At 34.3% G+C, this 17,133-nt stretch overlaps 3 protein-coding genes across 3 annotated transcripts; all 3 read right to left on the bottom strand.

Moving 5' to 3' along the window:
- Positions 1 to 1,688: 1,688 nt before the first annotated feature.
- Positions 1,689 to 3,076, bottom strand: LOC140004453 (F-box protein At5g07610-like). Its single transcript, XM_072056334.1, has 2 exons — positions 2,697 to 3,076; positions 1,689 to 2,493 (listed from the first exon to the last, which is right to left on the bottom strand). Exons 1-2 carry the CDS (start codon positions 3,074 to 3,076, stop codon positions 1,689 to 1,691), a joined length of 1,185 nt encoding a protein of 394 aa, XP_071912435.1.
- Positions 3,077 to 7,072: 3,996 nt separating this feature from the next.
- On the bottom strand, positions 7,073 to 8,713 carry LOC140009687 (F-box protein At5g07610-like). Its single transcript, XM_072055886.1, has one exon. It carries the CDS (start codon positions 8,605 to 8,607, stop codon positions 7,228 to 7,230), a length of 1,380 nt encoding a protein of 459 aa, XP_071911987.1. The 5' UTR covers positions 8,608 to 8,713; the 3' UTR covers positions 7,073 to 7,227.
- A 5,014-nt stretch (positions 8,714 to 13,727) lies between these two features.
- On the bottom strand, positions 13,728 to 15,134 carry LOC140009979 (F-box protein At5g07610-like). Its single transcript, XM_072056333.1, has one exon. It carries the CDS (start codon positions 15,132 to 15,134, stop codon positions 13,728 to 13,730), a length of 1,407 nt encoding a protein of 468 aa, XP_071912434.1.
- Positions 15,135 to 17,133: the final 1,999 nt, after the last annotated feature.

The following is a 17,133-nucleotide window of genomic DNA, read 5'->3' as shown; positions in this document are numbered from 1 at the left end:
ATTTTGAGGAGGAAATGTTTCCTCTTCAAACATATGAGCAAAACTGCAGCAGGGTTAAAAAACAAATAACACAATTATGTCACACACAGGAATGATGACTAAGAGCAAGTAAGCAACATACAACAAAGCAGGGAAAAAACTAGCAAAATAGTGAAATTTTTTAGTGTTTAATGGTACTGAAAAGTGTAGTCTAGTGAAGCAGAAGTACTCTATTGAGGGAAGAAAGGACAATCAAGTTGTAGTGATTCATCTCAGAATTCAGTGCTACAACAAAATATCTCAGTAGAAGGGGAAACCAAAATTGGCACTAAATCATCATATTGCCAAAGCTTAAGATTGAAATGAATCAAAAATGCTAACTCGATTTAGTTAGAGGAAGTTAGGGACATCATCAGAAGCCTATACAGTCTTGTCAGTACATCATATTTAGCTGTTCAAATCCTAGAACATGAAGACTGGAATATTTTTCATTTGAAAAACTAAATTAATTGGCAGTCAAAAATCATCAACTAAGTTGCCTAAAACTATCGGGCAACCCAGTGCAATTCTTGTATTTGCACAATGAAACTCACAATAGAAAAGAACAAAAAAAAAATTGCATCACTATGTAACCTAACACGACAGGCAGATTCATAATAGCCTTCCCCATTTACTTTAAAAGGAAGGTATTTCTTTATGTTCAATGCTAATAAAGATTGAAGCAAATATCCAAGAAAATTTGCAGAACTCAGAACTATAAGAAAAAATTATCAAATCTTAGCTTTAACATCTGGAGTTAAGCTATTAAACCTGGCATCCATATGGCACAGCTTTCTACACAGTTCTGCTAACATAGCGTAATGACTGGTAATTACATTGTGCAAAATAACACCATGATCACTTTTCTATACTAAATCTTCACACTTCAAAACTATTATAAAGTTGATATTGAAGGTTATAAAACACTTGCCAAATGACAACTACCATAAAGTTGAGTTGAAAGCAAAGATGTTAGAGTATGGATTATCCAACAATGTAAACAGAGTATTGGGCAGTGAAGTAAATTCCAAGGTGAAGTAGTAGTACTACCTGCCATTTTAAACCATCTTTTATGCATCGAATCATCAGCTGGATATTATACTAGTAGCAATCATGAGCCTAGCAACCAATTGCTTGTTAGGCTCAAATTGCCCAGATAGTATATCAATGATTTAAACATTAATAAGATAGTTAAGTATCAACCAATGAGTGCAGCAGAAAGCTCAACATGAACAGTGGTTTTACATCTACCACAAATTAGGACTTAATTAGGCATCACAAAGCGCAACTAGAATGCAATGCTTTTCGCCTGAATCAAAAAAGACACCCCCTGAAATTCTCGAAATGCACACAAAACGGAAAAAATTGCAGCATCTTAGACAATATTGCTAATAACAAAGTTTCAAAGAAGCCTGTTAGCAAAGACAAAAGTAACAAGAATCCATCGGGAACTAATTTGGAAAAAGCTCAAAACGTCTATTCAAAAAATTCCAGTCAAGGAGCATCAGATTGGAACAGTGAATACAAAGCAAGTAAGCTGCTTACAATTTTTTCAATGTCACATCTTTCTGGTTCTGCTACATAACTTTCATAGAGTAGGTTAATTTGCTAACAAGGGTGGTCATTGTATCGCTGTATATAGCAAAATGAAATGGGCCATTAAACGCAAGCTAATGTCTCAGTGTGCTGGTAAGCTGCCTGCCAATCGTATTTAGAGCACGACCCTTCGATAGATCACTGAAATCTACTTTTGCAAACTCCTTCACAGTCATATTATTGATCTCATAAGCAATGAGTTTACCCTCGATTGATATCACAGGCATTGTTTCCTTTTCTTTCTCATCCACAACAAAACAAGGCATATCCAGATGAAACCGCTCCCTGTATATAGGTTCATAGTCATCAACCACCATAGATGGATACAGTGTAATCAAAGGAGCAATATCAATACAATGCTTCACAACCCACTCAGAATAGTCCCTTTTCAATGAAAAAACTTTGATTAGCGTGGCATCAGATTTGTCCAGACCAATGAAATACAAATGCCTCCCTGACTCTCCAAAGAAACAGATATGACACCACTCAGAGGAGGGATTTTGGGGATGAGGAATCACCGGCCTTAGACACAGATTGTCCAAATCAAAGCATAGAGTACCTGATGACTTACTAACCCAATGAAGACCACCATTCCAAAGCACCCCTCTTTCGAAATAGTACCGGACACCACGTTTCCGAAATGTCACCCCTGTCTCACTCCAAACCCCAGTTTCAGATGAATATACCTTGAACCTGAATTCTTTTTTATCATAGACCAAGACACATACGATCATGTAATGATCAGATTTGGAAGGGTCAAAAACAATATTGATAGCACGATGTTTTTCGACTGCCAATTTCTTCTCCCTAGGAATAATCCTACGCTGATTAGTGGTAGGATTAAACACTACCAATTTTCTACCGCCATCATAATGGGAGCTATCATCAAAAACGGAGGTAACAGCAATGCATTATAAACCATTGCAAGAATGCAAGAACAGGACCTGCTTACAATCAAGTAAATCATTTAAGCGAGAAGTGAAGGTACCCATTGACTTCAAGTCTTCTTGGCGGAGAGAGATGAAATTAAGCGGGGGAACTTTGATAAAAAAAAATGAAGAAGAAAGAAGGATGAGCAGGACGAGGAGGAGGAGGAGTATTTCCGGCAGTGGAGGCGGCGAAAAGCAGGCTTGGAAATGACTGATTGCCACTGCTTGGAGACGGATTGGAAGCGGAGGAGAGCCTTCGGAGGCAAGAAAAGTAAAATATGAATAATGAGGTCTTCATTGTGAGCTATGGAAGTGGCCGAAGGAGAAGATGCGGACGAATGAAGCCGTGGGATTTTGACGGCTGGACTGTTATCTCCTTTCGCTGGGAGGAGAACGGGTTTTGCGGAGGCAGAGGAGGTGGAGGAGGAGGAGCGGAGAGAGATTGTTCTTGGATTCTTTATGTGTTTAATGGCGTATCGTCGTTCTGAAGAGCATCGGGATTCGCCGGAGCAGCCGCCCCGGAAGCGAACCATACTTTCCCGGCGACAGTGAGTAGAATAGACCCTTTGACTGAGGAAATACAAGGACGATTTGGTTTCAGGTTTACTCTGTGTTTATTTTAGGGCAAAATACACTTTACCCCCTATAGTTTAGTATTTTTTACATAACCCCAAATTATACATAACCCCCTCCTCCCTTCCTCTAATTTGGATTAAAGTGTCAAAATGATAGAATTTGCATTCCATAATGAATCAACTAAAATGTCAAAAGTACTCTTTATATAAAATTAAAAATTATTTATTAATCACGAGGAGTTATATATATATATTTTGAAAATCATCAAGGGATTATATGGTAAAACACTAAATCATAAGAGGGATATATGGTAAAATATAAAATCATATAAAGTGAGAATGTCATGCACATTATGGTTATATATTTTGATCACGTCTGCCATTTTAGTTTTTAAACAAGGATAATTTTTATATTTTTATGAATTCAATTACAAATGATTATTTTCATCACTTTAATATAAACTATAAGGGAGATTATATATAACTTTTGAAACTATAGAAGAGTTGCTTGAAAAATTGCTAAACTACGAGGAAGTAAAGTGTATTTTGCCCTTTATTTTATGATGTAGAATGAAATACACTTTTTGGTATTTATTCATAAATGATTACTCATGATATTTTCATATTTAAAATGACAAGATAAATAAAAAAAACTAAAAACACCTATTTAATTTGCTACTTCTTGAAAAACATAAGAACACAAAGAAAAAATGCAGTTTTGATCTCCACTATTTGCATTTGTGCGGTTTTGTTCCTAAAATTTCTACAGAAACAAATGGGATAACATTTTGTTTTATGACTCCCTATTTATTCTAAGGGTTTAAAATGAAGTGCATTTTGGGTATTATTCTCAAATGATTATATGATTTTTTGAGATTTAGAATGACAAGGTAAAAACTAAAAACGCCTATTTTGCTGCTTTTTGAAAAAAAAATTAATGGCATTAAAAAAGGTACATAGAACATGAATTTAGTCCTAACAGGGTAAATAGAATTATATATTATAACCAAAAATTGTACAAATTCCACACTACATTATGAACTTGTGTTGGAAATATGACTAAATAGAACACTTTCAAGCATATCATCACTAAGGATGCGTTTGATAAAACTGAAGTCAGAAATCTGAAATTTGAAATTTGAATCCATTAAATTATTAAATTGTTAAGTATTAAATTTAATATATTTTTTATTTTAAAATTTTTGACATCTATTTATTTGATATGTGAATTATGTATCAAATTAGGGTTAATATAGTTCTTTTACATTTATTAGGATAGGTAAGTAATTATTTCAAAAACCCCAGGGGTGCTAAGTAATATTAGGAGAAACCTCAACAAGGAAGGTTTCCGATATTATCCCTTTGTGTAAAAAGAGATTTGTGAGCTATAACCAGAATCAGTTATCCAAGCAATTTGGTACTGCAAGTGGATCCCAGTCAGAAGGTTGTTAGCGGATAGGGATTTTGGATTCGGTTAAGAGATCTTCATTGTGGGGATCCACACCGTCCGGGCGGTAAGTACTCTTTCTCTTTACTGATGAGTCCAAATTGGGTAGTCCCTCCTTTCAAATTATACCACAAAAAATCTAAACTAATTGCTATTATTTCTTTATAGAAACATGCAATACGTGGAAAAAAAATTAAGTAAAGTAACATAAAAAAATAATCACACCACTGCAATAAATTGATAGTAAAAAAAATTACTCCATTTTAGGTTTCATACTATATATTTATATATAATAGTACCATAATATTTATTTCATATTATCATCTATATACAAATAGATGTTATATTACGGAATTGGAGTTTGGGGATACCCATCCCGGCACCATTTAAATTTTGGGGGGTGGAGGGGGGAACATTTTCCAAAAAAAAAATAATAACATAAAGGGGAGAAAAATTGGATTAGAGGCATCACAAGTTCCATTTTAGACGAGTGGAGGTCTAGTATAAATAAATTTTGATAGGGTATAAACGAGTGGATTATGATGTAAAAATTTTTAAAAAGTCTATCTTACCCTCGACTGGTCTGAAATGGAACTTGTGATTCCCCTTGCCCATTAATCCCACATCTCTAACATTTTGCTACTTGGGAATTTTTGTTTGTGTGGCAGGTAAAAAGCTGAAAGTAGGGTTAAAAAAACAATTGAGAATAGAAAAATAAAAAGTAATAGCTTTGTTCATAATTGGATAGTGATTTTTCCTTTTGCCAACAAAATTTTTCTATTGTTTCTTAATCACATTTTTCAATCATTTTTAAATATATTTTTTTAAATGTGCATCACATATATCACACAAAATGTTACAACTTACAATATTATTTTTAAAATTTTTCCAAATAATCTCCAAATTAATTTGTTTAGAATCACAAGATAAACCTGAATGAATTTTTACAAGTTTGGAACAAAATAAAAAGAAAAAAGTTTGGAACATGCCTAATCTCTTAAGGGTATTAAGAGTTTTACTTTTTTTTTTTTTGGTGAAATTAGTGGCATACCATAAGGGCAACATGAATGGGAATATTGTCGGACACGAACTTTTAGTATATCTACTGTTATTGGAAAAAAAAAAAAGAAACAAAAGTTTGATATAAGACCTCATGTGTAATGTATCTAATAGGAAGCAGACTCCTAGGTTTGCAAGAAATTATCTTCATGGTTTTTATCAATCTTTGTATGTTAAAAAGGCACTCTTATACATTTATACAAGCACACTCTCTTTAGCGTGAATTTAGTCCTCACAATGTAATAGAATTACATATTTTGACAAAAATTTATACAAACTCCACATTGTAATGAGAACTTTTGTTTGGAAATGTGACTAAATAGAACGCTTGTATGCAAATGTTCACTAACTCAAATCGCTTACAGACAGTTTATCGACTCACACTCGATGCGTGTTCAAAAAATATTTTTAATTGAAAGAATCACAAAAATAGTGCAAGTGAATATAACTATTTTACGTAATATGTAATAGAAAGTGTGTTATACAGAAATATGGACAAATGGAAGTAAAAAAAATCGTTGGTAAGGGAGAACCTGAGAATTGAACGAAGGTAAAAACAGAATTGAAGGAAGGTAAAAACGCAGGCTTTATTATTGTAAAGATGGTATTGCTTTATCCATTTCGAGCTATGTTTTCTATGTGGATATCTCGACCGCAGGTTCAGATCATGCATTATAAAGTATGCCCAGATGATAACATTGCTAAATTGCGTTAACAGAAAACTTGAATCTGATTCTTAGAATCTGAGTTCTAAAGCGTTATTTAGAGTAGACACCTATGCATTATCAAGTGGAACTGCTTTCATATAATCATCAAAACAACACTACTCTTAACATCTTTTTCTGGCAACTGGAGACCATCAAACTACTTGGAGCAACCATAGAGCTGAAATTGAAGGTTAAACTTGAAATTAGAGATGCTAGAACTTGAAAAATCCAACAACACAGGAATGTTTTCTTGGGTGACAGAGTACTGTATTACTCAGATTCATCACTTTGCCAGGCAATAAAGTGCTGTGTCACTCGAACTCTTCACTTTGCCGTGTGGAGTATTCATGTAGAACCCTTCATTTTGCACTGCAGTACCTGCGTCCATAGGACTCGCAAAGCAGTAAATCCCTCTGCAAAGCAGCAGTAATGTAGAACTATCTGCCATTGAAAACCATCTAAATTACAAGTCATCATCCAGCAGCTATTCTACTAGTACCAGTCATCAAGGGCGGAAGCTATTTCTACTACTCTGGCAGTCAGAATTGCATTTTATCTCATTTCAGAAGGGCATATTAGCCTCTTTCAGTCTACAAGCAAAACCTCAGCAAGGGAAAAAATAGATAATGCTCCCAAGTCGCATAAGAAACTGGCAACATTAAATTGGGGAACATTAGCAGAATGACGAAATCAATTCTGAAAAAGCATGAAAAACACCTATTAAAGAAACACCAGTCGACAAGCACCAGAATGAAACAGCAAAATATATAGCAACTAAGAAGCTTTGCAATGTCTCCCTCCTATTGCTAATTACACTACCATATTGTTCTTAGACTAGTCTAATTTGTAAGTACAATGTCCTAATATGGCCATGTTCACCAAAATGAGATAGACCACTATATACAAGCCAATGTCTCAGTGTGCTGGACAGCATCCACTAAACAGTACTTTGGAGCTCTGAAGGAGAAAGCATGCTCCAGATGGCTGGAATCTATTTCAGCAAGCTCCTCGACAGTCATATCACTGATATCATAAGAAATGACTTTACACCTGAGTAATATGACAGGCATTGCTTTCTTTTCTTTCTCATCCACAACAAAACAAGGCATATGTAAATCAAAATGCTTCTCATTCGACTCTTCTTCAACCACCATTGAAGGATAAAAAGTAACCAAAGAAGCAACATCTATGGAATACTTGACAACCCAGCCAGAATAGTCCCTTTTCAAGGAATAAACTTTCCATAGCATTGCTTGAGGTTTGTCCAGACCGATTAAATACAAGTCGCCCCCTGACTCCCCAAAGTAACAGATATCACGCCACTCAACAGAGGGAGCTGAGGGATGAGGAATCACCGGCCTCAGACGCTTATTGTCCAAATCAAAGCATAGAGTACCTGATGATACACTAACCCAATGAAGATCACCATTCCAATACGCCCCTTTTTCGAAGTAATACCGGTCACCATCATGCTCAAATTTCGCCGCTGTCTCGCTCCAAAGCCCAGTTTCAGATGAATATACCGTGAATCTGAATTCATCTTCATCTTCATTGACCACCAACGCGCTTACGAGTATGTAATGATGAGATTTGGAAGGGTCGAAAACAATATTAACACCTTCAGATTGATCTTGTGCTGATTTCTCCCTAGGAATAGTCCTGTACTCATCAGTGGTAGGATTGTACACTAACAATCGTCTGTCTTCGTTAAAAAAGGTCAATTCGAAGGAAACATCAATGCATAACAAACCGTTGCAAGAATGCATGTTTAGGACTAAACCATCATCAAGAAAATCATTTAAGCCAGAAGTAATGGTACCCATTGATTTCACATCTTCTTGCCGGAGAGAGATGAAATTGAGCGGGGGGTCATCGACACAGCTGTCAAGAACAAAGAAAGACGAGCCGGCAGAGCGGTATTTCCGGCTGTGCATGCGGCGGAAACCAGGGCTGGAAATGATGGATAACCATTGCTTGGAGACGGATTGGAAGCGGAGGAGGGACTTAGGAGGCAAGAAAAGCAAAATCTGGGCCAAGATATCTTCATTGTGGGTTACGAAATCAGCTGACCATGATGAGGAATGAAGGCGCGGGGCTTTGGGGATTTGATTTTCATCATCTTTCTCGACGAGGAGTAGTGGCTCTGCTGAGGCTGAGGAGGTGGTAGGGGAGGAAAGGAGAGATATTCTTCTTGGATTGGCATAGTGTTTAATGGCGAACTCTGCGGCTGAGGAGCCTCGGGATGTGCCGCCGCGACCGCGGCGGTGGGGATCCATACTGTCCCGGCGGGAAATACACTGTGGCGAGTGTGTACCGGTGGGGTGATATCAAATCCCGTGTCCCATTTTTATTCCCCCTACGAAAAAGAATTGCTGCTTTGAACTTTAGAAAATCTCAATTGACTCCCTTAATTTAAACTTTTTATAACATTTAATATCCATTTCAAAATATGATATTAAAAACTCATTTTAAGAGAGAGAACATACTTTTATTTTAGATTTGCCCTTTTCTTATGATTTCTTAATTGCCATAACACTAAATTTGTCTCTTAATTTTTGTGAATTGATCGATATAGTTCTTTAATGAAAATATAAAAGTTGATAACAAGATTGAAATACTCCTTAATAGTTTTTGTGCCATTGGTTCGAACAAGAAATGTTAAATTAGTTGAAATTTTCAATGATTTACAATACTCTTAAAAATAACTTGCAATAATTTATAACCACGATGACATCTTTTTGCACCAGCTTAAAAAATAATACAAACAAATTTGTATATAATTTTTAGCATGAGTTTTTTTTTTAAAGTTTTCAAGCCATTGATTTGGAAAAAAAAAATTAAAATTCAAAAATACGTAGATGATTTATAAAACTTCTTAAATTAACTTAAATTTTTTTACAATAAAGAAATATTATCTTTATAACTTGCAAAATTTTCAAATAAACTTTCAAATATTAACTTTGGGTATTAAAAAAATATACTATATTTTGTCTTATCAAAAAAAAACCTTCATACTTTTTGTTTTTATTTTTCTTTTATTATTAAGATACTCATGTTTTGGCAATAAAAAAGTGAGACAATAAAAGGGCAACTTTGGAATGATATTACATTTATTCTCCCAAAATGAATTTTTGAATATTATATTTTAAATGGGTTGTAAATTATACCAAAAACATAAAGTAAATAAAATAACAAGTGACATTTTTGAAATTTTGAAGTGCCAAATGAAATTGTTAGAAACCTTAGGGGAGGTTTCTAAAATTATCCTTTTCTATAATACTCTTGCTCTTGCAGGCTCCAACCAATTTTGGAAAATTTTCACCGCTTCCATTGATCCACTCTTCTTGTGGGCCGGGATTTGAGGAGTAAAAGGAAGGAATGTGTCGTTTTCTGTTGCTGACACGTGTAGAAGAAACGGCCACGTATTGCATTTGTGTGTTGGCTGTTGACACTACTCTTTTGTAACGTTACGAAAGAAAAACGAAACCAAACGATGCCGCTGAGAAAGCAAAAGAAGGCGTGAATGAAAAGCAAAATAAAAATAAATACGGACACTGGCGCTATTGTAATATTAAAAAAAAAAATTCATTTCTACGGCTGGCATAGATTGGTATACATTCCTTCTAATGGCTACAATTGTTCGAATTTTTCTTTTTTCATCAATATTTCAAGGAATTAGTTGTGGGACTTTTACCTTGATTGAATTGTAATTTTTTTGGATTTTTTTTTATGTTTTCTATATAATTTTCAATTATTTTTTTAATTATATCTAAAATATATCATGTCTTAAGAAAGTGTTAAAGTAATTCTTTTCCAAAAAAAATCTAAAAAATTATAATCCATATCGGCTCTTACTCCCCCAAAAAAAAAATAGTATTTTGAAAAATTTGTTTGTAGAAGAATTTAACGAAACAAAAATCAATATTTGTTAAAAGGGTTTTTTTAATAAATGCCCTTACAGTATTCGTTAACACATATAATATTTACCTAACCTACTATATATGTATACATACTAACAATTATTATTCTCTCTTACATTTATATACTTTCTCTATTTAATTTTGCTTACCCTCTCTTGTATTTATTTACTTTTTTCTAATTAATCTTATATTTTTAAAAATATAACACTTGAAATATATTTTAACGAATGCACAAAAAGCACCGTGACACAGACCGTTGTTAAAATTGTTCATATTTTACAAATATGGCACACATTAAAGAAAACTTTGAAACATTAACTATTTAAAAGCCATCTACAATAGAAAATTGACAAACCAACACACAATTTGATCTTCATTTAATCACCATCCATTATCCTACCTAGCACACGTCATGTTACTCGACTCATTGTCACCTAGTTTAGCCTAGTCCGGTCTATATCTCGCAATTAAACCTATCATTTGGGCTTAATTAGTTGGATTCATTGGAAACCATATACATTTCAAGTTTTTAAATTTTATATGTAATATATAAGTAAAAAGTATTATATATTTACTAGGTATTATTATTGATTTCATCAATTATAAGTTATATATATTTAAAAAATAATGCTTTAAGATTAGTATATTCTAAAAATATACATTTATTTTGAACATATAATGTATAAATTATTTGAATTTGAGTTGAGCCTAGTTTAGGTCAAGCCTAACTCGACCCAAGGCAACTCAATTTCGATTTTATGTAAACTCCATATCCCATTAATAATTTTTCTCACATAATAAATAGTAATAATTCTCTTATTTGTGAACCATAGTACGAACCAAAAACCAATATAGTCTCTGCATAGAACACTTTCAAACATATCCTTCGCTAACGTTTGAGTGATCTCCAATCGCCAAAAGTTGGTAAAAATGGTGCTGTTTTGATGACAATAATACATCTCATTCATTTGATGATGTAACTGTGTAAATTGAGTCGAATCGAGCTCAAAAACTTGGGTTTGACCTTGAGTTCAAACTCATCGAGCTCTTGAAAGTCAAACTTAAGTTCAAGTTCGAAGTCGATTTTATTTTGTCGTATTCATGTTCGAGCTCAAGCTCATCCAAATCGAGTCCAATCGAGCTTAATTCGAGTTCAATCGAGCAATATCGAGCTTAAGAAATATCAATGTATACTTTATATAATTTTAAATAAGGAATAAAATAGACATTTCATACTAATAAATAAAAAAAATTAATATGTGTGTACGTATGTGCATCTGTGAAGCTTGATTGAACTCAATTAAATTCGACAAATTTTTTAGTTTCACATATTAGGCTCGAACTCGACTCGTCAAACAACGCGAGCTGCTCAAACTCAGTCATTGCAAGTCGAGCTAGAGTTTTGACCTAGCAAGATCGCGAGCTACTCGATTGAGCTCGATTCATTTGCACCCTCAGATGTGTCGAGGGTAATTATAAACATTTACAATTCAGATTCTAAGTATCTAATTTAAGCAAGAGACATGAGATCCAGTAGATTCAAGTTTTCTTTTGACCAAATTTAGCAACATTTTGGCATTCTTAAACCAGACCTGAGCCGGTGGTTGAAATATTTATTTAATAATTATTACCATAAAGTTGTAAGTGAAACTAGAGATTGGAAAATTCCAAGAATATGAACTGTTTCTGGGGCGACTGAGTAGATCCTAGGCAAAGTAGTAGCATAGTACTGCCCACTACTAAAAACTATATTAAAAGAAATCATCCACTGGCTATAATACTAGTGGTAGCAGTCATGAAATGCCGAAAGCTAATTCTACTCAGTCTAGCAGCCAGAATTGCACCTTATCCAAAATTTTCAAAAGGACATGTTATCCTGTTTAAACAGGATCAAAGCTGCAGCAGGCAAGAAAATAGATAATGCCATCATGTTGCATAAGAAATGCTTAACATTAGATCACAGAAAATTAGAAAAATGAAGAACAGTTTGTGTGCTTAAGATATCGGAAGTGCAGTATACCAGAGCAGAAACACTGTCAAGTTGAACAAAGCACAGTTAAGTTGAACCGTCTAGTCTCTGAATTCTAGAACAACAAAGTATCTCGGTATAAGGATTGAAACGAATCACAGCGCCAAAGCTTAAGATTTAAATGAATCAGAACAAGAGAACAGCAATAACTTAGGGGAGGTTAGGGCCATCATTCTAAGCTATTTGAAGTTGTCCAGATATTTTGCGTTCGACCAGCGGTTGTGCTTGGCATTTTATAGCGTTCTCACCTAATGATGCATGTACCAGTATAACAACAATGAAATATCATACATCATGTCCTAATACTGATTGTTATGCAAAGCTTGTCATCTATTAGGCTACTGAACTATACATTTGTTTAACTAGATCAATGACCTTTTGCAGTAATTGTCGATGCCTGCGGTCGATTTTTGAGCAACTTGGAGAAGTTGCTTGTGATTAGCTACAATATCTAGGAATAATCTTTCTTTCAAGTAGACTCTTTGACCTAATAAAATGCAATAAACCCAGTTGTGCCAAAATATTCAGTTTAACTACAAGAGAAGATTTGCTTGTATGTCAAATTTAATAAAAATAAATAATTTTGTGATTATAGTCGACATATAAATGGACAGAAGTGCTATCATCTAATGCTAATCTTGACACGTTGAATTTCTAGGTCGTATATGCAGAGTGCAAGTCTGAATTTGTTTCCAAGTATCTGTTTTTTTGATAAGCAGAATATTCATGAATGTGATTTTTATTAAAAACATTTAAAAAAAAAAGCAATAATCTTTTAGCATGTCATGATTTTAATAAGAAGTCCACTGGAAGCAAGAGTTAACATGATCGAGCAGATTTATCAGTCATGCTCTAATCAAGAACAACTTCAACCAGTTTGAACTTGAGCATACTAAGATGCAAACATAGAATTGAGGTGAAACCGTTAAAGCAGCAAGGTCCTCAACTCTCATGGTCTTTCAGTGTTATGTGTAAGCTTCATTAGAAATTGATGCTACTAGCACGTAATATCTTCTGATGCAAAAACAAGTGCATCCGCACAAAATTCTTGAGATGCACACCTGAAAAGAAAATTATCTAATTCTTAATCCATCCATAACTGAAAACTCCCACAGGACCCTTGCAAATATGATAAGGAATCTTTGCCAAAAAACAATACAAATTCAACCTTTGCACAATGTAAGGTATTGGTAAACCTTGAAACATCAATTCCTGGAGCTTCTATAATCAATTACTGTAAGAAGGGAATTGCAACAAGAAGATAATGAGAATAATCCAACACATAACATGTGCTATTCCTGACACATCTAAAAGAAAAATAATGGCATAACTAACATTTGATGATCTCCAAACTATACAAGATTTTCATACCTTAAGAACAACTAAAGGTCAGCCAAGTACAGAATTATCAAGTTGCAGCTGCATATACCAAAATGCTGCAACCCAATTAGATATAGGCCAACGTCTCAACATGTTGGTAGGCTTCTCTCCACATGTATTTTGAGGCATCCCTCCGCAAGTACTTTGAGGTTTCCATCCACCGATAAGACACCTCCTTGGGCTCTATGTTGGCAAGCTCCTTGACAGTCAGATCATTGATATCATAACAAAAGATTTTACGATGCATTGATAGCATAACCATTACATTCCCTCTGTTCTTGTCCACAACATAATGCAGTATGTGGAAACCAAACTCGTTAGGATCAAGCTCTTCATCAACAACCAGTGGGTAAAAAATACTCAACAGAGTAAGATCAATCCGATGCTTCACATCCCACTTAGAATAGTCCATCTTCAGAGAAAAGACATTAAACACCGTCTTCCGGGGCATACTAACACTAATGAGATATAATTCCCCTCCTGAATCTCCAAAATAGCAAACTTCCGAAGAATCATCATACAATGCCGGAAGATTAGGCATTGTTGACCTCACGCACTCATGATCTATATCAAAGCAAACAGTAGAACCCCATTGGGTAGCCCAATGAAGACCGCCATTCCATAACACCCCTCTATCAAAGTAATATTTTTCAGTATAAATATCCAATCTCTTTACACTCTCCCTCCAAAAACCAGTTTCAGACGAATACACAATGAACCGGTACTCACTCTCAAAATGGTCTGTTATCACGCAAACAAGCGTGTACTGGGCAGGATTCAAGGGGTCAAAAGCAATATTAACAACTGAAGTTTGCAACAACCGTTCTTCTACAATCTTTTTGAGCCTAGGAATCAGCCTATACTTATTGGTAGTAGGATTATAAACAACAAATTCTATACTATCATAATTGAAGCAAAACTTGACGCATAACAACCCATTGCAAGAATGTAAGCCAAGAATATCAGCATTTTCAAACAAATTATTCAAATTAGAAACTATGTTACCCATGGGATTCACATAATCTTCGTGGGAAGAGATGAAATTGAGCTCCGCGGCCATGTTTTTTATCTTTCGGAATAAAATGAAGGCGGAAGTGGCGGTAGTGGGATTGACCCGGAGGTGGAGACGGCGGAAGGTGGGGTTGGAGATGATCGAGAGCCATTTCTTGGAGACGGATTGGAAGCGGAGGAGGGATTTTGGGGGTAAATATGGGAGAATTTGTAGCAGAATATCTTCATTATACCCGATCAAAGTTGCTGATAATGGTGAAGAAGATGAGGAAACAAGAGGCGGTGGAATTTCGGTGGTTTCCGAGGTTTGAATTTGTTCCACCGAAGCAGAGGAGGAGGAGGAGCGGCGGATAGAGAATTTTCTTGAGTTGCTTATGTGTTTGATGAGGGGAGCTCTAGATATTCGGGTTGAAGAGCGCCGGAATTGGCCATCGCCGCCTCTATCGCCGCCACGCGTATCCATTTTTTCCGGCTGAAGGCTGTTACTGTCTACTTCGCTTTTATTTTCTTTTATTTTTGACAAGATCGGTGCAATTTAAACTCTAGATAATTAGTATTTAATCCAATAAATTTTTCTCAATAGCGGGATTTGCAGCTTTAGTCCTCCTATTTATTTTAAAGTGTTACAGAGTCCCACAAGTTCTATTTTTTAAATTTTAATGTATTTGCTCCTGTACCTCTTTTCAACGTTCATCATGGATTTTTTAGTTCCTAAACTTTTTTACATATATCAAAGTAGTCCTTAAAATATTTGACAAATATTTTAAGGAATAGAAAAAGTTAAAAAAAAGAATAACATAATCTTCCTCTTTTTCCTATTTTATTTGAACATTTAATACTAGTACAATTTTGTTGATTCGATTTTCACATATCATTACCCCATCAAAATTTTCCGTCGTCGTGGATTTTTTAGTTCCTAAATTTTTTTTACATATATCAAAAAGTAGTCCTCTGACCAATTGTATGCTCTAGAAATCTGGTTAGATAAAGAATGGGTGAATCCCAATCTTGGGTGCTAAAATATCATGAGATATTGTAGGACTGTTGTCCTTTTTGTTTGGGCCGTTGTCCAATTACTATACAGCTTGCATTATAAATATATAAAGCTATCGTTTCGACCCAAAAAAAAAGACCAATTATTTTGTATGCTTTTTGGGCTAAAACGAAACACATTAAGATCAAGGCATAAAGGCGTTCTGTCAATTTATACTGTATAATAGTTCAAAGTGCCCCCAAGTTACTCTCAAATTTTCTTTCCTATTCAAGTGATTGAACAAATTTACCAGTACACATAGAAATGATATTGAGCTTGATCGGCAAGTGGCAACATAGAAAACTATAAAACATTTTGATGAAAAATGTATCATCAAAATAGGGAAGGGGAATTTTTAAAAATTTCATTGTCTATTTAGGTCAGAAATCCTAAGCCAACGAAATGATAGAGGATCAGGGACGGATTTAAGGTGGGGGCACTAGGGACACGGCCCCCACTGCTCCCCTTAAATTCCTATAATACTTATATAATTATAACATAATTTTAAGTGTGCCCCAGAGTTTTTTTAGAAAAGATATGAAAAAATGGGTCACAAAATTTAGTTTAGTTACTTATATTGAGAAAAATATACTTTGTGAAGTTCAAAATGAGAAAGTTATAAACCGTTATCAAAATATGAAAACTTGTCGTGAGCAATTGTAAATAGTTTAGTTTGTTTTTGAAATAAAATTATTATTACATTAATAATTTTGAGTTTGTCTTTTTATGTTTTTCATGAAATATATGTATCATTTGTACTTGTTGGTGAATTTATTTATTTATTTTTGCTTAAAAAACTAGAAAAAGAGTAGATAAAAAATTTTAGTATTATTTTTGCCCCCACTAAGACTTTTTTCTGGTTCCGCCACTGTAGAGGATTCTATTTGGATGCCCATAAAAGGGGGAAAAAATGAAAGGGAGGGATGTATTTTGGATTGTGAAATTAACATTTGGGGAAAAGTATTCATTATCATAAATACCACGACTTAATAGGTTACTAGTAGTGATACTTTTGCGTTTCATGCATTTCATTGAAAATTAATTCATACCAAAAAACCATGAATTCTTACTTATGTAAACATTAGACCGTATTTTGTCATCAAAGTTCTTGTGCGCCAATTTAATCCTAACAATGTCGGAATTGAACATTGACTTAACAATTTTTTTTTTTTTTTTTTTGGATCCTATCGAGAGTAAAGAACGCTAATACTAGCGTTCAAAAATGAATCACGCTAATACTAGCGTTCAAAAATGAATCAAACTACTCGATACTCAAATCATGTTTAACTTGACAAGCGCTCGTTCGAACTTGATTCACCAACTAGTCAAGCTAAATCTAAACAATGTTTTATATTCGATAACATTCAAACTCGATTTTGAAAAAAAAAAAAAAAAAAACTTAATAGAACTCGATTCGGCAAGTGTTCAA

Source organism: Coffea arabica, chromosome 6e (assembly GCF_036785885.1).
Source record: "Coffea arabica cultivar ET-39 chromosome 6e, Coffea Arabica ET-39 HiFi, whole genome shotgun sequence".
Lineage (NCBI taxonomy): Eukaryota > Viridiplantae > Streptophyta > Magnoliopsida > Gentianales > Rubiaceae > Coffea > Coffea arabica.
The sequence above is the reverse complement of the archived record's forward strand: the minus strand, read 5'-3'. Positions and strand labels throughout refer to the sequence as shown.